The 22,677-nt window shown below is 38.3% G+C and overlaps 1 protein-coding gene across 2 annotated transcripts in view; it reads right to left on the reverse strand.

The window, feature by feature from the left end:
- The window catches only part of klhl29 (kelch-like family member 29), a 263,285-nt gene that overhangs the window by 106,361 nt on the left and 134,247 nt on the right, over window positions 1–22,677 (reverse strand). For both annotated transcript variants that reach the window (XM_039648010.2, XM_089118884.1), the window contains 2 exons: window positions 11,443–11,590; window positions 3,658–4,182 (listed from right to left, as the gene is read on the reverse strand). In XM_039648010.2, the coding sequence (XP_039503944.2) occupies window positions 3,658–4,182; window positions 11,443–11,590 (673 nt within the window). The remainder of the gene's footprint in view (window positions 1–3,657; window positions 4,183–11,442; window positions 11,591–22,677) is intronic.

The raw sequence follows: 22,677 nt of genomic DNA on the forward strand, positions 1-22,677 counted from the left end.
GATCAAATAAGATATTCATGTCTGTTTTGGTGGCAATCGGGGCCAGCGTCTTGCAAGTCTAAAAATATGGGCTCAGTCTTCAATCTGTCTTGCTCTGTTGCAAAATGTAGTGTTTTTAGGCAGCTGCTCATTGAGAAACAATATATTTTGAAGCGTGTCTTCCCTTCTAAGTGTGACAGAGCAGCGCCACTGGCATCTTTCCCAAAAACAGCTGTCGGCCTTAAACACCACATGTCACTGGCAAACACTACACTCCCCCATTTCTCAAAAACGTGTATTTATGCTGATAAGACACTCCGAACAATATAAATCAGCTCAATGGCAGTGAAACAACCCCTGGGCAGCCTCAAATGTCTTCAACTTTTTGAAGTTTTTCTTTTGAAAAAGAATATGTTAACAATTCCAATGACAACGATACAAGGACTGCAATCTGATCTTTCAATCAAAAAGCAGAAGACAGACTGGAAACAGATACATTAATGGTCAGAGATGCGTAATCACCTTTTAGATGAAATGAGAGATCCGATATGAAATAGAAATCTGATCTTATGAAAAAGGGCACATGGAAGATAGAAATGCATACTGTTACACTAATGAGTCCTTCTCTGCCAGGCTTTAATATGGATTTTATTTTTGTGCCATAGATTAAATGGATGTGAACTAATGATAAAAAGTAGCAACGCTCATTTGTCAATGGATTTGTAAACCGCAGTGCCATTCCTTTAATATCATTGAGCAAGTTTTGTGTCTAAGCTTATATTCTACTAAATTGAAATCACTTTGCACGAAAGGTTAATCTAAGTCAATGCTGTAAAGATATATGGAAAAAAAACACGGCTTTACGTTTTTCAGGTGGGTCTAACAGTAGGTTAGCACTTGGGTAAGAAATACTGCAGAAATCAAAGTAATCCAAAATAACACTGGATAGTCTTCATTAGGGTTGGGTATCGTTTGAATTTGAACGATTCTGATTCCGATTCCGATTCCTTGTTTCGATTCCGGTTCCTAACGATTCTCGATTCCGATTCTTTTAAGAGGCAGGGTCAAAAAAGTTTAGCTAACCTTGCTAACCAATGGCCTTTCTGAAGGAAATAATCCTTTCTGAAGGAAATACTCCTTCTGTAAAAATACTCCTTTTGTTGATTTCGTTATTTTTAGAAAAGTGAAGCTATACTTTGGATCGCCGACGTAAGTTACTCATGTTCGACTCGCGTGGTTATGCCAACACTTCCGGTAGACGCTTCTTCGTTGGTGTTGTTCAGCGGTTTCTTCTTCCGCTCGGCGGACTGCGAATATCGAAACTAGGAATCGAAATTTTAACTTTTGAACGATTCCGGGAAAAACGAAAAGTTAGTCTCGGTTCCAATCGATACTCGATTCTCGATACCCAACCCTAGTCTACATTGTAAAAATTAAAATACAGATTAATGCTTACAATTAAAGTTACAAAGGTTATTCAGTCAAGGGCAGAGTGATTTTCTTTGAATATTAGGCTGCTGTCACTTTAAGAGCTTACGTACAGATCCAATCTACTGTTACACAACATGTGTTGTCTTTCTCAACTAAATGAGTTCCAAAACTGTGTTTAACTGAATACTCTGAATACTAAAACAGTGTACTTGCCCGTTTAAGTGCAGTAAGAGAGGCGGCTTCTTAGCTCACTCCTTCTGTGAGCTATTGCCATTTTGTGTTCAGTATGCATGATAATGGTCAGCGAATGGATTGAGGCTGAGGCCGTTTCCCCACTGGACAACAGCCAAATGAAGCCAAATTGGTCAACTGAACTAGCATTAAAAACATTATGTGGAACAGAGTTGTTCTTAGAAAGCATTCCACACTCAGAACTACTTGATGGGAAAATGTACAGACAGAAACACAAGGAATGGCCCTCCAAATCTTTGGTAGCACATAGAAATTTGTCAAATTTGGCCCTCAGATAGAGGATACTCTGAAAATTAACCAGCGCAATTCTGGAGTCTCTATCTCAATCCCTCAAGTGCCACCAGATTTGCAATCATCTTCATGCTAATAACTTTTGAACCGTAAGGGCTAGAAACAAAATTCCCATTGATTCCTTAACTCGAGCCAATTCAATTCACTTTCCGTCATTTAAATCTTTCAAAAAGCGGCACATGAGTCACGGTCACGCTGCCGCTGCTGCTAACCTTGCCCACTGCACTTAAGCACAACGCAGCTGTATTAAGAGAGAAAACTCTGACTCTTCATGCTGCTTCTGGTGTGTGCTGACCCATGAAGGATCTGCGCTTCTTTAAAAGGATGTAGCAGCAGGAAACAGAGCTGAAAACAGCAGGGAAGCCAAGTTCTCCGTCAACCAGATCTTAGGATTAAAGTCATCCGATGTTCTAATTTGGTCAACAAGGTGAAACGTGCGAGTGAATAAATCAGCTGACCATCAAAGTCCAGAGAACCAGAACGTTTCTAGCTAATTAAGAAAGTGAACAGAATTTATGGAAACTGAACGGTACAGTATTCAATCCATTACCATTCATAACATAACAACTGGATCGCAATTGAAACTGCAGCAAATGAGCGAGAGAAAATAAATCTTTAGTCTCAGACCACATGGAGAAACATTAGATAACCATCTTCTTCATATATTGAACTAATAGGACATTATATGAAAGAACAAACAATCAAAATATTTATACAAGGACCTAAAGTAACAATGCAACGCAATAAACCAAAAATTGCATCAGTAGAGTACACTGAAACCCCTGCTGATAAAAATAGCTTAAACCTGACTTGCTATTCTAAGCTGGACATCAAACTTGTTTAGTCGGTCTAGACTGATGGTTTAAACTGGTTTTGGGCAGTTTTGTTGGGTTGGTCAGACTCAGAGACCAACTAGAATAACTCCAACCAGCTTAGACCACCAGTTTAAGTTGTTCTCAGCAGGGAAAAGTATAAAAAGACAACATTTGCTTGGACTGATACAAACAAGACTTAATTTACAGAGACATAAAGCAACTGGATTGCAGTATTATGTAAGCGGTGCCATTCACATGGCACATTAGTCTGCTATAGTTCTCACGACAGGAGAGCGAAACCTGCTTCAATGCCACTGCTTTAACTGTGCTTTGAGCAGTTACATTTCAAAAATGCATGGAAAGTCTAATGTAATTGGCTCTTTTGCATCTTAAGAGACAATTGCAAGTTGCATCGATGTGGAAAGTAAATTGCACTCGTTTTATAGAGCTCATAAAAAAAATCAAATGAGCTTCGAAAGCCAATCTAAACCTAGATTAAAAGCTTCATTAAATGTGAAAATTGCTCAGGGAATACACAACATCTGTTTCTGGACTGACAGAGTCTCGTCCAAGGTTATCTTGTACAAACAACGATTTACAGCCTTGGAAACAGTCAAGAATTCACAGCAGGGGACTCTTAGAAACCGGCATAAAAGTTTGCAAGGAAGAGGCCCTGATTATGTGACAGTTGTTACAGGACTGAATCCGCAACCTTGGAGATGCTTTCATACCGCGGGCTGTTACTCAGGAGGCTTTAACAATGTCTCGCTGACATGTTTGTGGTCAATTTCCTTGCCGGCATCAAATGCAATTCCCTGAAAAAGACATTTCAAGACATCCTCGGGCACGTTCATTAGTTGCAAATGCACCAGCTAAGGGAAGCGCTTACCTTTCGGGTGACTCGGGTCCGTGAACTCGTACTTCCCCATTCCGACCGTACGGAGCATCTGAAGCCCGTTCTGGCTTTCCTGATTCATAGAGGCCGGCGTCGGCTGAGTCGTCGCTTGCCCGTTCGTTAGCGGCAACGCGGCGGAAGGCAAAGTCGGAGGCTGCATGAGTGGGTGCGTCATGTGACCATTTCCTATCACGCTCTGAGGGGTGGGGTGGACTACCTGGCCGGCCGTCGTCAGGGGCGACGGGGTGATTGGCGGCTGGCTGGTGGCGTAGGGAGACTGGTTCTGTATGTTGAGGACCAGGCTGCCTGGCGGTTGGGAAGAGAGGGGAGGAAGTTGGAAGTGCGCGGTCATGAGCGGATGGTGTGGGGGGATGGGCGATTGGATGGATGGGGTCACGCCGATGATGGGAGACTGGACGGACACTCCTTGGCTGTAGACGGGTGGCTGTGGCATCCCGTACGAATGAGCCATCATGCTGGCCTGACAGACCGACACCACTGGAGGCACCCATGGGGGCCCTGCGGAACAGGAACAGGAGAACCCGGTCAAGGACAACCAACAGCACGTTTGACATTCAGCCACACACTTTATTTGGTGGAAAACCATGTGCAACCATGTGTATTTTTATTATATGGGATCACAAGGTGATAAATGAAACGACATCTTTGTCAGAGGCGGACAGAGTACACAGCTTCATTACTTAAAAGTAGAGATACGCCTTGCTAAATTTTACTCAAGTACAAGTAAAAGTATTACAGTCAGATGTCTACTTGAGTAAAAGTACCAAAGTACTTGTTTTTAAAAGTACTTGAGTATCAAGAGTACATTTTCGAAATATTGCATTACTACTGCCACAGAGCTTACATTTATGGACAGGAACGTCCTACACTTCCTACAAAAATGTTAATGTTAAAGGGATACTCCACTTTTTTTTTGGAATTAGGCTCATTTTACCACTCCCCTAGAGTTAAACAGTTGAGTTTTACAGTTTTCAAATCCATAAAGCCGATTTTCTCATATTTAGAAGACTATCAGTAACCAGACAGTTTCTGGTCTTATTGACTTCTATTAGGAAAAATATATACTATGGGAGTCAATGAGACCAGAAACTGTCTGGTTACTGATGTTCTTTTAAATATCAAAAAAAATCGTCTGTATACATTCAAAAATGGTAAAACCCAACTGTTTAACTCTGAGGGAGTGGTAAAATGAGCCTATTTCCAAAAAAAGTGGAGTATCCCTTTAATACCTTGGAGAATGTAAAAGCACTTGAAAGTAAAATCGAGTCAATTTTATCTTTTTACCATGTTGCTTTATTAAACATTTAAGAAAATTTCCGAAAATTCAGAAAATTGAAATAGTCTAGTGAGGTGGGTCCATGGGTACTCACAGTTATGGATAGAAATGTATTTGAGTAAAGTCATGAGTACTCCCCAAAAATTATACTCGAGTAAAGTACAGATCCCTCAAAATTGTACTTAAGTATTGTACTCTGTTACTGTCCGGCTCTGATCTTTGTGCATTGGGCAAGTCTGCTTCTATCCCTATAGCTAATTTTCCAACATTTTGGATAAGAAAGAGTCAGCTAAAAAACAGAATAGAAGGAACTTTAGTATGTTATTTGGAGATTAATTTAACGTCTATGTGAATTGCTCTTCATATTACCTCTGTAATGATATTCAATGAGGGGGTAGGGTGCATAGGCTTGGGATTGCGAGATATATTTGGGCGTTGTGTACATTATTCAATAGCCTGCATGGCCTATTGAATGCTCCATTTATTAAAGAATCCACAAAAATATAAAACAGCCCAACTGTTTTCATCATTTGATAATAATAGTAAATGTTTCTTGAGCAGCCAATCATCATATTAGAAGGATTTCCGAAGGATTTCTGACACAAAAGCCTGGAGTAATGATGCTTAAAATTCAGCTCTGCAAGATGTTTCAGTAAAACCAGAACTAGAGTTTGGTTATGTGAGGGATTTACTCATAACAACTTCATTTTCCACTGTGAAAAGGGAATTCATTGGTAAATATTTATTTCTTTATGCATTATTCATCTTTTGAGGGTCAAATCAGAGTCAATCATCAATGCAGTAATACAGCAAGGTTACGACAGATGAGTGTATGCAAGAAGCAAAAACTTACTTGCGCTTACAGTTTATATGCATCTCCCAGGGGTGTAAAGTAACGAATTACAAATACTCACGTTACTGTAATTAAGTAGTTTTTTTCAGAAATTGTACTTTTTTGAGTAAGTTTAAAATTGTGTAATTTTACTTTTACTTGAGTACATTTTAAGTGATGTATCGGTACTTTTTCTCCGCTATTTTCCTTCTGTTTGTGGCCGTTACTCGTTACATGCTTGTTTTAATTTTATTTTTATCCATCAACGTGATTGGATCGAGTAATCGGTCTCGTGACTGTCATCAATTCAAATTAAGCATAGAAAACTTACCGCCTATTCCTGCTGTTACTCGTGACTGCTGTGGAAGTGCATTCATCACGCATCAATTCAATCCAGATATCAGCGTCTTCCTCTAATATGCTAAGGTACATTTCACATTTCTGCTTAATATGATATTTATATAGGCTGGCCTGTCTACATGGCCTAACATTTGGTCTGAGGTTGGGGGAATTGCGAGACGAGTTCATAATGCGGTGAATTCCCGCTCCCGTTTACTTCACAATCACAGGAGAGATGCGCGTCACGATCTGTGCACTGCCGCGTCTCGCGCTCGCCATGCCGCCAGATTCAGAACCAGTGCACCATGTCGTTAACTTGAACTGCATTACTTAATAATAAATTAGCACAGCTCGTTAATAAACAGCGTTTTTTGATTGATCCATTATATGATCCGTCTTCATTTGGCAAGTGCACTTGCGCAAAAACATTTTTCATGCTGAATTTTTTTTTTTTGGTGGATGCTGCTGATAAAACAGCTTCGCCGAGACTTCAGAGACAAAGTGTGTTTATTTCTTTTGTAAAAGTTTCCTGGATATAACTTCCCTATTTAATGCACAATTTTTATTACAAATTATATTATCAGCATTACAATGTGAGTAAATGTAGCCGTGTAAAATGTAAGGGATGATGCCACCCTTCTAGAACAATGCATTTACGTTTAAATTGTAACATATTTAATAGCATGGAATAAAAGTGTGTAATTAGTGTTAGCTCATCTTAGCCTTTTTCAGTGCATTTGTTGAGGTAATATGATAATATTAGTGATTCTCATTTATCAAAACACTAACATTGGTACCGTTTTGGAGAGAAATTGGGTATTTTTTAATCTCTCTATTTAACCCATCTCTTGGTGTGTGATGCTGAACTATCATCTGAGTTTCTAAAGGTTTTTGAATTCTTTGCACAGTTATGAATATTGATATTTTATGTGCAACAATAACATGCTCAGGCCCAGTGGCTTTTCGCCTAATTTTAAATGCTTTTCCCCCCAAATAATATGATTTAAATGGTGATGAGTGTACTGTTTTGATGCATTTTAAAAAGATGGATAATAGATATTCTTCAATCTTTCTTACAAAGAACAAAATATAATGTGAATGCCAGTATGTGCATTTTTTTTTTATTTATAAATTGTAGTGCACAGTGTTTATTATAAGGGGTAGAATCCGCACCTCAGTACTCAATACTCACTACTCTTGAGTACTTTTAAATAAGCTACTTTTTTACTCTTACTCAAGTAGTTTTTTGGACAAGTACTTTTTACTCTACTCACACTACATTTTTTGGAATGTAATGGTACTTTTACTTGAGTATGTTTTTTCAGTACTCTTTCCACCACTGGCATCTCCACACTATCACTATAATTTCAGAGACAGACAGAGTTATGATAGCAGATCCCACGGGTGCTTGCACACTAGAGAAACCTCTGATGGGGCGTTTGATTTAAAGGAAGGTGTAAAATCCATTTTTAGAGTGTGGGAAAATCAAGTGGGAATACGGAGAATTGGATTTATGAAAACCTGGACATTGGTTGATGGATGTTTACGTCAGTGTATCAAAAGACACACTTTTCACAAACCCTTGTGTTTTTCATTTGCCGCACCAGACGCATAGAAATCAATGGGCTTGCAAAGTTCATGTGTAGCATGAACATAGAGTTTAAGTTTTCTAACAGTAGACAAACAGTTCACATGGGTTTCACATCGGTGTGCACTGAACTAATTGTATTAATTTTAATCATTTTAATTTTATTGCAGTATGTTTTCTCTTATCAGTATTTGTCTTTGTGCATTTTAAAAATGTTTTTCAGTGAATTTACCTAAAATCGTTTATAGATCATGAAAAGTTGTATTGTGGCTCACTGTCCTTTTTATTGATTATAAACACTTCTTCATCCTAACCCATTTTTAAATACAATGACATAGAAAGTTGATTTTCAGTACACTGAATAAAGATATGACATAGAAACTATTTTCACTCCGAAATTGCTCATCACTTTAACAATAAATTACAAAGGAATGGCAAGTAACACATTGAATTAAATGTGAAATTTTGGAGTAGACTGACTGCCTTGTATATAAAACATTTTAACAACATATTACGAATCTTTTTCCGAGTCAACTCGTTCGTTTCGTTCGTTGAATAAACCAAACGACTCGGAAAAAGATTCGCTCATTTTGATGAACGAGTTCGAACAGGACAGTCACGGACGCGCGTCACAGAACAGAGCAAGGCGAGCATTTGAGCTTATAAAACTTAAACTTTGTTATGTATTTATTAATTCGTTTAAAGCCCTTTGAACAGTTTGCACTGAAAGTGTCTTTTGGACCTTGAACCGTTTGGTTCCCATTGAAGTCCATTATATGGAGAAAAATCCTGGAATGTTTTCATCAAAAACCTTAATTTCTTTTCGACTGAAGAAAGAAAGACATGGACATCTTGGATGACATGGAGGGGAGTAAATTATCAGCAATTTTTTTTTTTTAAAGTGAACTGCTCCTTTAAATCTGTTCATCACATAAAGCGGTCTAATCGAAATGAAAGTCTTATAGGTTGGGAATGACAATGTGAGTAATAATGACTGAATTTTTGGGTGAATTATTCCTTTAATTCCAAACATATCTGACTTTATTGTGCAAATCAGAAGATATTTTGAAGAACATTGGAGCCCAAACAAAACTGGACCCCATGAACAAAAAACACAGAAATGTTTCAACATATCTTCTTTTGTGTTCCACCGAAAAAAGAAATTCAAAAGTGTTTGGAACGGGTGAGTAAATGATTTTTATGTGAACTACCCCTTTTAGTCTTCAATTTTTTGAGTATTTTAAGCATGGCGTCACGGGATCGAAAGCATATAGCAGACAGCTTACTCACAATGCAACATGGCAGATTTATCTCATGAATATGTGCTCTTTGTGGACCAGCACACTTCCTCCTCGGCTGCAAAAATAGCACCTCAACAATGATGGTCCATAACACAAAATACACCAGGCGGGGAAAAGATTAAAAAACATTAATCATGACGTTGGCCTTCCCCGCACTATAGTCTGAAGAGACAGGAATATACTAGCGGGAATAGATTCGCTGCAGCCTGAAATGAGGTGCGTGCATAATTCAGAACAAACTAAAGGATAGCCGCGCTCAATTTCAACCACCGTGGACACGCTAACAAAAGAAAAGTCCAATATTTCCTAGTCTATTAGACACAAAAGTGCTATTAACCAAAAAAAGTCATTCCCAGACCATTTTTGTGCACTTTCTGCAGATTTGTGCCCTGCAATCAAGTCTTTTGATGAAAAATCTATCATTAGATTATTAAAGAAATAAGAATGGAACTCAATTATAGCCCTAGCTTCGGCGCTGAAAAGCTAATGAAATTAGCAGTATGGATCCGAGTGTTGATTGCTCATATAATTACAATGTTCATGGGGATAAAATAGATGTTCATAAGAGTGCTTTTGTCCTCGCATAGGAGTATAGATCTCGTTTTTTTCAGTTAAATCAACCACTATTTCTTACAAGGGTCTCTTTTGATGGATTAAAAGTGCAAGTCAACGCCATGCAAAAGCCAAGTCTTTGAGAAACTTTTGGGAATTTTTTTTTCCTCCCCGAAACGACTTGCTCACCGTCATGATTAATGAATGCCTGCAGAGCCGTTACGAGATTTGCAGATGCTTTTTTGTCTCTGAGCTAATGGGACGTGGATCTCGGCTCCAGATATGTCATATTACACCGAGCGCTGTCGAATGGGAAGAAGTTGAGTGACATCTCACTTTGTGTTTCGGGGAAGGTGCTGGAAGCGGGACCCTGTAGAGCTCAACACAATGCTAACACTCCCTCCCTCTGTGAGACTTCGGTTCCTACTTAAACGACACAGCGGGGGGCCCTGTGGAGGCCCCGGGGGTTTCAGAAAACACACGCAACTGCCCTCTTCAACAGTGATGTCCAATTTCCCACGTATAATCACTCAGGATAGGGTAGTCAGGTCAACAGTCTGTCTTCATTACCAACTGAATTCAGATTTGACGCGAAGAAACGTCCGCGTAACGTGCATTGCTTTGGTCGACCCTTCATTATCGGCTCAATTTTCTGTGTTTGATGCTCTTGAGGATTTCTCCATGCTACGGCATAAAGAATCTCAAGACGCATTTGAACACCTAGGTGCATGTCCACATGGTAATTCAATGAAACTGAGAGCAGTTCCGGACGCTGATTGGTCAAGAGTGCATTCCAGCTGTGTTGATATTACAACTGAAGTCCACAAGCAATTAACAAAGAGAAACATGATTGTGATTTACCTCATTTGTAAGTCGTTTTGGTTCAGGAAATGTATAAAATATACAATATAGAAAATTATATATATAGAATCCTGAAAATGTACAGTTTCCACAAAAAAGGCAGCACAACTGTTTTCAACAATAATTATGATAAATATAAATAATAATAATAATGATTTGGATCTGAAGACGCGGGTAATACCTGCTTAAATCTTAGCTGTACTCTCACAGAAATAAATGACATTTTAAAATATATTCAAATAGAAAATAGTTATTTTAAGTTTTTAGTTATTTTTCACAATATAATCAACTTTTTTGGTAAATGAATGCAGCTTTGGTGAGTATAAGAGACCTAAAATCTACACAGCCATACACAGCCATATAAACTGTTTATATATATATATATACACACACACACATGCATGTACATGTATATGTATATATATATATATATATATATAAATATATATATATGTATATATATACACACACACACATGCATGTATATGTATATATATATATATATATATATATATATACACACACATGCATGTATATTTAAAAAAATATTTATATATAAAATACTTATATTTATATATAAAATAAATTAAATATAAATCTATATACAGCATATACATGAAAATATTTCTTCAATATATACAAGTATGTGTGTGTATTTATATATATATAAAATAATTATACACAGTGCCCCACATATATTATGTAAACACAAACTTTTATTTTGGGTGTGATTAATCGCAATTAATCGAGCATGGAAAAGATAAAAAATAAATTAAAAAAGATATGTTTTTTGTGGTTGTTTGCTTGTTTGTCGTGAGATTTTGGCCAAATTTAAAAAATAAGCAAACAAGCAAACAAACTGTGATTTTTACACTTTCATTTATTTCCTTGGCAGCAGTTTTATCCTAAATGACTTTGAAATGAGGAACACCACAACATCAGCAACTCATCCAAAGCAAACACACTGTTTCCTGAGTGTTGTTGTCATCATCAGCAGAGCTACACACACCTGTGGTGTCACTGTCTCTGTGCTGCTTGGCGGGGGGCTCGTCGGTCTCCCACGGGGTGGACTGGTTGATGGGGGTCTGGCCCCATCTCACTCCAGGAGCCAACAGGAGACTCGGAGTCTGCGTCTCACCGGGAGAAAGACCTGCCGCCTGCAAAGAGAGAATACACATGATGGAGATCAGACTTCATGACACAAAACAGCTTTTATGCTAGGAAAACATTTAGTGTTGTCTAGTGGCACTTTTTAATTGGTGCGGACACAAAAATGAATGTGCAAATTTAAAAAAAAAGTCTTTTAGTGTGAAACCATGTTAAACAACACAACTAAACAAAGAGAAATTAATACATAAATAAACAAAAAAAAAATCACCAATCACTGTAGCTTTAAAAGCCTGGATTAAGTGGCTCCCTATAAAACTCACTTTATTTTCACAGATTCAGATCTCACTTTATATAGATTCTGATTATGTTCTATTCACGAAAAAGAAGTAATATTCTACCCTAATATAAATATGAATAACTGTAATTAAAATATGTAAATGACAGTTGTGTGTGTGTTTGTGTCAGGTTTCCGCTGTAGCGTTTGGTTTCCACGTTTCCTCCTGCGTTTTCTGCATGGCTGAAATTATGAGGCTCTAATTACACATTGTGAAGGAGTCTGGCTCTTATAATCAGTATTTCCCAAGTTCTTAGAAGTACTCATGTCAGACTAGGATTGGTAATTAATTATTTAGCACAAGAAAACTAGAAGTGTCGAGGAGACAGTTACTAAACGCCTTCATTAAAATTCCTCCATTTACAGTGTTTTTACATGTGGATCAACCTCAGGAGGTTTAATTAAATATAAGGATTCATTTTATTTTACATTTATTTCAAACTGTGTGACTTTTTTTGTGACCGTTGACAATATTTGGGTATGAAGACAGCTTAAACCCCTCATTTATCAGATTTTTTTTTTTTTCAGAATTATCCTTAGACAATATATATATATGAAGAGTTCAGATGCAAAAGCCTCTAAGTGCCATTTGAAATTTTCTTCTAAAATGATCATTTTTTTATCAAGCTTGTATATTTAAGTTCAGTAATTTCACTTAAATGGCAATGAAGATTACCTATTAATTGCCATTTAAGTGAAATTACTGAACTTGAATATACAAGTTTGATAAAAATGACATTTGACATTTTCAAATGGCATTTAGAGGCTTTTGCATCTGAACTCTTCATATATATATATATATATATATATATATATATATATATACGTATATATATAATGTATTTATTTATTATTATATAAATCAAATAAAATACATTGTTGAGTACATAGAAAAAGGTCAGAAAAAAATGGCAGGGCTGCACATTTACTGCATATACTTTAGTATTATTGCATAATACTTTATTAAACATATTCTATACAGTGAACAATGAAAAAGCACAAATTGCACTGCAATAAAAAGCATTTAAGGCAGCCAAATGTTCATAGAAAGTGCCGGCTAACTAAGATTGAACGATTGCTGATGACATTCTACTGTATGAAGGAGTGGGAAGAGGATTTTTTGAAGAAAAAAAAAAAAAAACAAGCCGGTAAAATAAACAAGAAAAACGACATTTAGACCCAAGTTAAGATTAATAGCATAGGAAGTTTGGAGACTTTGCTTCACTCGCTTTTCTTTGCTCAACTTTTATTGAGTTGAGAGTCGGTGTCAAACAGGCAGGCGTGTGTGATCCAGGCAGAAGAACGAGGAACGAGTGAACGAGGAGGCTTCCAGAGAGACGAGTTAACCTCCCCCTGCTCCGCACCCCTGAGTTAATGGAAAAGACCTCGTCATCAACCCTCTGCTCCGGCCCGCGAGTTCTCCTCTGTTCCATTATCCTCCCTGACCTGCGCTTTACTTCATCAATTTACCCATCATGCATCTCTGTCACCTCGGCCCAAAGCCAATTTGTTGTGGGGTTACACTACACGTTGACATCATCAACAAACGAAACTTCTCATCATGACTGGTGAGTGCAGATGCAAAGGGCCGACCTCCAGATGGTGAGTGCTAAAGCTTTCTGTCCGGAAACCGACAGAAAGTGTGTATTCGTCTTACGGTACACACATAGTTTGATTTTGGGCCGTCCCAGACGATAGATGACCAATGGTGGTGATTTCTGTGGTCATTGCTCCTAAACGCTGGTGAGAGAGGCTCAAAGACGGCCGTTGTCAAGCGACCAAAGACAGCTTTCCATAATATTCACAAATTTAGCATGATCATCTCAATGTGTTTGCTGCTACGACCTATGCTATTGGACGCAATAAAAATGCGACATGAACTGGCGTATTGATCAACGCGGCATGGTGCTAAAAGTTAAAGGGATAGTTCACTTTGAAATTAATTTTTGATAAGTTTTAGCTTATATCAAGGGCATCCAAGATGTAGGTGTCTTTGTTTAAACAGTATTTTCAATTTTGATATTTTTAGGTCAAACCGTTCTTGTCTATCAGTCATATAATGGAGGTCTATGGTCACCACCTCAAAGAGCCTGCACAGAGAAGTCCAGATTAAACATGATTTAATGACTCGTAAATGTAAGAACACATTGATGGCCTAAGACACAAAACGAGTGGTTTGTGTGAGAAAACTAACAGTATTTATATCGTTTTTACCTCTTGTAACCACAGTCACATCCAAGTGATGCTCTGGTCTGCACATGTGCTGGAAGTGATCTCTCACGCGTGTATGTCACTCATTGTTTACACAGAGATTTATGAAGCGTTACCTTTCACTGTGAAGATCTTAACATATTTAGATATACAGGAAATCGCAATGAAAGATGATTTCATCTTGGACGTGGCTGTGGTTACAAGAGGTAAAACGATATAATTACTGTCCGTTTAAATGACATTTTTAACCCAACATTTGGGTTTGTCCATATTTTACCCAAATTTGGGTTCAAACAACCCAGCATTGTTTAGAGTCAGAGTGTAGCCTACGATTCAAGATCCATAATGAGGATATGATGGTTGTGAGAGAAAATATGTCAATGAATGAATAATTACTAAGTAACCAGCTAAATACAGCACCTAATCGACCAATTTCCACTGCTGAAGTTAATTAAAAATAATAATTTAAATGTCATTAATTACTATATTATTTTTAAATGAAAATAATACGATGAAATAAAAAGCCTAAGTTGTTGAGCAGCACACGCAAAAAGGCGTTTACTTCTTTTCTTACATTCTTAACTTACAAATTTGAACCTAATTGGTGTTGTCAACTTGTAAAGATGTAAGCAATAACACAAACAAAGTCTACTTTCCTCCAAAACTCTGCAAAAAATCCCAATGGAGAGATCCTCTGTCCCTCCAGACTTTTGTAACCCACCTATCTCAACTTTGTCCTAGTTCACAAAATCTGACAAACTAGAAGATTAAAAAAAAAAAGGAAAATGAAAGATATAAAAGGCCTGCTGAGACTAAACAATGCTGTTATTGTCTTGCATGTCTTTATGGGTCAGACTGAGGATTGATTTATGTGTTATGTTGACCAATAGTTACAATGTTTCATGATCACAACACACCGGTGGATACATATAAAGCCTAATAATTCTTTGCCGCCTCTCTCCCTTTTGCCTTTTTCATCTCCTGAGTGTTTTCTAATCCTCGTAAAAATGCATCATTTATGACGTGGTATTTTCTTCTGTAATAATCCTATGCATTTACTACGACCGGCTGTCACGAAATGTTAAATCTTCCACCCCGCTCGGCTTTTTAGAAGCACGATTGTATCAAAACACAATATTGCACATCAAATTTTCCCGCAGTCCCAGTAAGCAACGCATAAAATGCACATTTCAGATTTTATACGGGCATCTGCTGACATCAGTGGGGGTGGGTGATGACAGACACTGTAAAACGTGGTAGGACTCGAGCGTAGCCGAGTATTCTCTATTCTCTTCTCGGCGTTTTAATTCATCTCTGGTTATACCAGGCCCCGCGTCCCTGGCGGGCCATTATCGCTGTGTGGCAGATGGCTTCCCTGACTCAACAGAAAACAGCCTGGGATAGTGTGTGCGCGTGTGTGTCCCGTGCAAAACCAGCCAAAAATAAATGAATACATAAATAAATGCACTCATGCTCTTCAGCAAAAAGAAGTTTAACGTTTGTAGTCTGTTGTGGCCTGAGATTTTTCTGTTGCAAGAATCTAGTTACAGGGAAGATTGTCTTTTCTACTCCATGGGGATTGAAAGACACAGTAAGCAAACAACATGCATATGATGCAATACAAACAATGAACTCACAAAACAGTTCTATTCATGCTATATCAGCGCAAAACCCACGGACAACCGATAGGGGATCAGATTACCCAGATAATACAAATAAATACAGTTTTTATACATGTATAAGTACATTTATAAATACAGACCTAGTTTAGCAAATAAAAGAATATAAAATAAAATAAATCTTTTTAAAAAAAGAGTTATTAAAACTCTTACAGGCAGGACATTGCAATATTTATTTCAAAATCCCATTTATATTTAATTGGGCTTTCAAACGATTAATCGCGATTAATCACATCCAAAATAAAAGTTTATGTTTATATACTATATGTGCTGGGTGCACTGTGTATAATTATTTTGTGTATATATATATATATATATATATATATATATATATATATATTTAAGAAAATATATAATTATACATAAATATATACAGTATATACATGAAAATATTTCTTAAATATATATAAGCATGTGCGTGTATTTATATATATATAATAATTATACACAGTGCACCCACATATATTATGTAAACACAAACTTTTATTTTGGATGCGATTAATCGCGATTAATCATTTGACAGCTTTAATATAAACTGGTTATTCGTTAAAATTGTTTAAACTATATAAATAAATGTGCTTATGCTCTTCGTGGGTTGTAAAAAATATTACAGTAATGTTATCATTTGCAGTTACTTTCAAATTAGGCTTTTCTCTTTTCTGTGATTAGCTTTTTTTGTCTCTATTTGTTTCAGCCAACAAAATAAAATACATTACAAAATGTAAAAAACAGCTACAAACCTTTTAAGAGGTATACCTTACAGTAAAGACAAAGCAATCTTTTAAAAATCTCATTTATTTGTATGTTTTTCTTTGTAAAAATAAACTAAAAAAATGTCATATTTTTTATTCATAAATCACCAATTCATTTCTATGGAAATATAAAGCTTGTCTGAGTTGGCAAATGAAACCAAGCGGGCGGAGTTTACCGAAGGGTCAATACATTCTCAGCGAAATGACATGCAAGCAAAGATGAAAACGAACTCGGCACAAATCATTTCTCATCAGGCTAATGGTGTCGCATCACTCAAGGGTTTCCTCCAATAAATGTATTCACTGCTCCACATTATAAAGACTTCAACTTCTACAATGTAATCTCTTAAATGTCATTTTTAATGCATGAGTAGGTAGGCCGACTGCATAACGGGTCAATCACTCCTCGGCCATTTGAAAAATGTAATCACTATGATTTTCCCGTACAGGTACACAAATGAAGTACGGGGGATGTGTATTGCCCTGGCAGGAGCCAGATTGGTCAGAAACAATTCCAAAAGGACCTTATCTGAGCGCGCCCCAGCCAAGCATAGAGCTGAAGTAAATATCACCATGGTTACCCGCTTCCCGAACGGCACGGCTCTAAACTACCTCTCTTTATAGCAGGCTAGCATGCATTCAGTAATCCTGTACCATCCTGCAATGCCTCGACATACGCTTAGCTCAAACACAGACAGAAAGTGACCGACATCTGCTAAACAAGACCAAAAAATGCCAGCAACAGCAATGCACCGGTGTAGTTTACAGCATAATTGGCAAATTTCGCCATCGCAATCCGACGCGAGGTTTTCACATCATGACAAAGAGCTTCTATTTGTCTTGGAAGGAATAATGAATGTGATTCAAGACCCTCTTCACAACCCCCCTGGTTTTGCAACGTCCTGCAAAGCTCTCATGTTACAGCGAGGCTCTCCACGCATGCCAGCCGACGTGAAGAATACGGCCGTTGAGTGTGGCGAACACAGGCTCTTTTCTCAAACAAACAGAGGGGGCCGGAGGCGAGAGGGGCCGTGGAGATCCAGCGCCAATAGATCTCCTTCCACTCCACCATCCTGTCCGACGCTCCAAAGAACGCCACACATCAACGGCAGACAATGGCTCTCTGTCCGGCGGGGGCATCGGGGGCTTCTTTACGCCACTATTGTTCTACTGCCCCGGGTAACCTGAGGACTCTTGATCAAACCAAAGCCAAGATGAATAGCAATGTCGAGCACTTGAAGAACCAATTCAGTTTGTTTCTTTGGCTAGGAGAGCTTTAAAGGGCTGTGCACACAATGACCTGTGAAGCATTAAACATAAACCTTAGGATTTACCACAGCCAGGCATTTATCAGCCGTCACATTCACTTTGCAACCTTATACTCAACAAGAATCCACCACTTATAGGGCCCTATCATACACCCGGCCCAATGCAGCATGTGCTTTGCTAGTTTCAGCCTGACGCAGTTATCATTTTTTGCGTCCTGCGCCACGTTGTTTAAATACAGGGATCCAGACTGTGACCAAATTGAGACCATTTTTTGAGAATGTGCGAGTTAAAATTGTATGTGGTCGCATTTGTGAGAGAGGTACATTTTGATCTACATCATGAATCCATTTTCCTAACCGTGTTTTTGACTTATCCTGAATCACTACGGCACGCCTATAATAAGTGTTTATATTTTGACTATATTATCCCGGGGGCGACTCGGATGCGGAGTTGCCCAGTGCCTGCGTGACTCGCCATAGACATTAATGGCGAGAAGTAGCTCCGGCTACGGTGTTCTTCCGCAAGACACTTGCAGTTTATTTATTGACGAACGTAGACGTCACGCGCATTGCACACTGATGGTGAAACGCGCCAATTACGAATTCACGAATTAAGGCATATAAAAATGAAAATGTCTCACGAAACAGCGTGCCCCTTCCTACGTATTTTCAGCGGTTAGATGAGAGAAATCGCTCGACTGAGGAAAAAGAAATTATTATAAAATGCAGAAGGTAAGGAGTAGGGTTGGGTATCGAGAATCGAGTATCGATTGGAACCGAGACTAACTTTTCGTTTTTCCCGGAATCGTTCAAAAGTTAAAATTTCGATTCCTAGTTTCGATATTCACAGTCCGCCGAGCGGAAGAAGAAACCGCTGAACAACACCAACGAAGAAGCGTCTACCGGAAGTGTTAGCACAACCACGCGAGTCGAACATGAGTAGCTTACGTCGGCGGTCCAAAGTGTGGCTTCACTTTTCTAAAAATAACGAAATCTCGGCAAAATGCAAAATTTGTGACAAAAGGAGTATTTTTACAGAAGGAGTATTTCCTTCAGAAAGGCCGTTGGTTAGCAAGGTTAGCTAAACTTTTTTGACCCTGCCTCTTAAAAGAATCAGAATCGAGAATCGTTAGGAACCTGGAATCGAAACAAGGAATCGGAATCAGAATCAGAATCGTTCAAATTCAAACGATACCCAACCCTAGTAAGGAGTGTGAGATTTCTGATTTTTTCGTTACAACTATAAACTCTGATAACGAAAAATCTGTATTAGCTTATCATAATACTCTAATCTTTTAAAATGTGATGCATGCATTTGAATGTTTAATGATTTTTAAAAGATAGAAAGATGATGCTGATGGATGGATGGATAAATTATGATTCAAATGTAAATAGATAGATTGTATATAATTCAAATGTAAAATGCTTAAAATTATAGATTAAAATTGCTGTTCAAAATCCATGAAAATCCTGAAATTTGGCAATGATAATGAATATATTACAGGTATTTATGCTGCAACCCAGAAAGCCTTTGCAAGCTTTGGTCAATTAAAACTACTATTCATCAGCATGCATTGATTAATCCCATGGCATCTAGCAAAAAAAAAAAAAAAAAAAAAAAAGGTGCGACCAACTGAGAAAGTGGGTAGCACCATTTCAACCAGTAGAAAAGTTAGTCTGGAGCCCTAAATAGCAAATGCATTTGGACTGCAAATGGACTGAAAACGAGGTGTGTTTGGATGCATTGTTGGCGCGTTACTATTTCGAGGCAACTGAAATAGACTGTGCCATTGACCAACAGAACCCTGGTCTAAAGTCAAAGGGCACATTAATGGTTTTTGTTATTTGAAGAGAGTGTTAGTAATGTCTACTCTGTCACGTAGATGGTCTGATCCCGCGCTTTAACCTCGCTAGCTAAAGAAGCATTCAGATGAGACTCTGGTTGGTTTATTGCACGTTACGCCTAAAACATACCCATTACTCAATAAGAGAATAGGGACAACCCTTTTAGACCATGCGCCGGCCATTTTTCCCGTCATTAAACTAGCAAAAGTGGATTCAAGTGCATTTGCGCCGTGCACTTTAGACCTTGGATCATTAAAATAGGGCCCATACAGTCCGACCTTCATATGATGCGACCGACCACAGTGCAATTTTTTCCATATAGGGCCAGATTTACTAAACAGGGCATCCCGTAACAGTGCCGACAGCATGAAATAGACTCGCTGTTATATCATGAGCAGCTCTAATATAGAGAGATCAGTCACATGGCATTTTACGGGTTCAAGCTAAGCTGGCAGCATTCAGATCGTGTACTTCCTAGGGCTACCGGGTCCCTGCCATCCAGATGAATGGGAATACTAACGGATCGCTCTTTCCAGGTATATTACAACTCCTTGACTAGAACAGCCTTATGCATGCCACGTGCTAATATATCTGTTGATCTCCTCCTGTTTATTTCTCTAGTCTGTCTCTCACCTTCCTAAGACTCCTCATTCACAGCGGATCATGAAAGGAGTGATTATTCTTGGGAAACAGAGAGAGCTGGAGGGAGGTGGGCGAGTGACTCAGTCGGGACCGGCAGGATAGGGCATGCAGCAGACATCTGCTCCTGGTGGGTTAAACGTGCTGCTCAAGAACATGTTATCTGACTGACATGTAGGAATGCAGCAAGAATGAGGCAGAAGCCGTGGAGAGAAAGAGTGTGTGTGTGTGTGTGTGCCAGAGCCTAGAAGACAGAGCGACAAAGAGAAAAAAAAAAAGGCTTGAGTGAATTAAAGTGCGATTTAGACAGAAAGAGGGTGCCGGGTCAGCAACAGGGCAGTAATAAAATGTTAATCACTCTCGTGCTTACTAGTATAAGGAAGTTGACATTGAGACATTAAAAAGCTGCTCTACACTCCATTAACCAGAACTGCCGCATCTGCTCCCATCAGACCCAAACACAAAAGCCTTCCTGCATATTTACAAAATGTAAAAAAAAATAAAGATTTAATTAATTCACTGTAAAAAATCTGAGTGCACAAACTCGCTGCCACAATGCTTGGATGTGTTCTGTGTGGTTACCAAGGTGTTGCTATGCGGATACTAAAGTGTTTGATTTGCTAAATGGTTGCTAGGGTGTTTCTGTGGAGTTGCTAAGGTGTTTGGCAGAACCCGATTGCCGATTCCACCAAATGAAACATGTTTCCGGATCAACATTTTTGTCTTTGACATCATCCTAGGTCAACATTGTAATCAGATTTGAGGGGACAGGTTTATGTCTAGTTTAGGCTTACAACCAGGGTTAGGTGCTATTCACCTATCATTTTCCTCTGATTTTAGGGATAGGTTATGGGTAGAGTTAGGCTATGTGATCGTTATGATGTTATGGATAATAATAAAATAAAATGATGATGATTTTAAATAGTTTCTTACATGTTGATATGTGGTTGCTATGATGTTATGGATGGTTGCTAGGGCATAATTATGAAGATGATAAGTTAGAGTGCTTTTTAGCAAGTTGCTATGTGTTTAATGTAGTGCTGCTTCCTGATCCAAGGGAAAAGAGCCAAATCCCAATTCTCAAGCCTAAAGGTGCAGTCACCTGCAGTCCGTATCGCTGAAATACCTTTTGCATAAACAAGTTTATTGTCCATTGTCAATAGGATAGTGATGAGTGAAGCACTGCTCACACAAAAGTGGCATGATGCTAGAGTTTTCTGGGAGTTTGCTAGACCTGGTGAAAAACACAAGTACACTTGCCTATAAATAAACAGCACAAATCAGTTTCATATCGTCGCCGTCGAACAAAAACCATGCAAATCATTACTATTGGTCAGCCTTCACATCTTTCTGTGGGTTTTGCAAATATTTAAAATCCCCCCGTGGTGAAAAGTTCAAGTTTTTAATGTTATTTATATGTCTATGTGGTGTTTTTAATATGCTTTTAGACAAACCATGTGCAAATTCATTCCTCAACACCACTGCACAGTGTTTTTTCTTTAACACTGCAGTGAACCAAAGCCAGCCTCAAAAACGCGATTTGAAATCACCCGTTCTCTACGTCACAAATATATTGCAACCAATCCCAGGGCAGGCTTTAGCATATTATTAAGTATGCTGTGAAACAGGGGAGTTTCAAGATAAGCCAGGTTATCTTGGTATATTTTTCTGTTGATATGAAAAATCATGTGATGTATACAGTATGCGTTATGCCTGAACGCATTCATATTTTGGGGCGAACGTGAACTGAACGTACTGTATTACTGCCTGATGAACGTTACTCTGTGAACGCGCACTCTCTCAGTTTAACTTCGTTTAACATGACATCATGACTTTTGCGTAAACATACACGTCACTTTCAAGTCAAGTGTTATCTATACGCATTTTGAGCTATCCGCGTGTATGCGTGTATGTCTACGCCGTTAAATGTCCGAGCAAAACGAAGCAAAATGTAGATCTACTGGATCTGGGGAGCGATATTTTTTTCCCTAGGATGGTAGGGGAAGACTCATAAATGCTATTAACCGAAGTGACGGGTAGGTTTAGGGACGGGGTTGGGGTAGGTCATATGTTTATATATACAGTAATGTAACGTTAAAGGATTAGTTCACTTTTGAAAAAACTTTTGCTGATAATTTACTCACCCCCATGTCATCCAAGATGTCCATGTCTTTCTTTCTTCAGTCGAAAAGAAATTTAGGTTTTTTAAGAAAACATTCCAGGATTTTTCTCCATATAATGGACTTCAATGGGAACCGGATGGTTCAAGGTCCAAAAGACAGTTATAACTGTTTCAGATGCAGCTTCAAATGTCTTTAAACGACACCAGACGATGAATAAGGGTCTTATCATGCGAAACGATCGGTTATTTCAAAACTTATTCCAAAAATTTAACTTTTCTAAGGA

This window comes from Pimephales promelas, chromosome 13, assembly GCF_988280905.1.
Source record: "Pimephales promelas chromosome 13, fPimPro1.hap1.1, whole genome shotgun sequence".
Classification (NCBI taxonomy): Eukaryota; Metazoa; Chordata; class Actinopteri; order Cypriniformes; family Leuciscidae; genus Pimephales; species Pimephales promelas.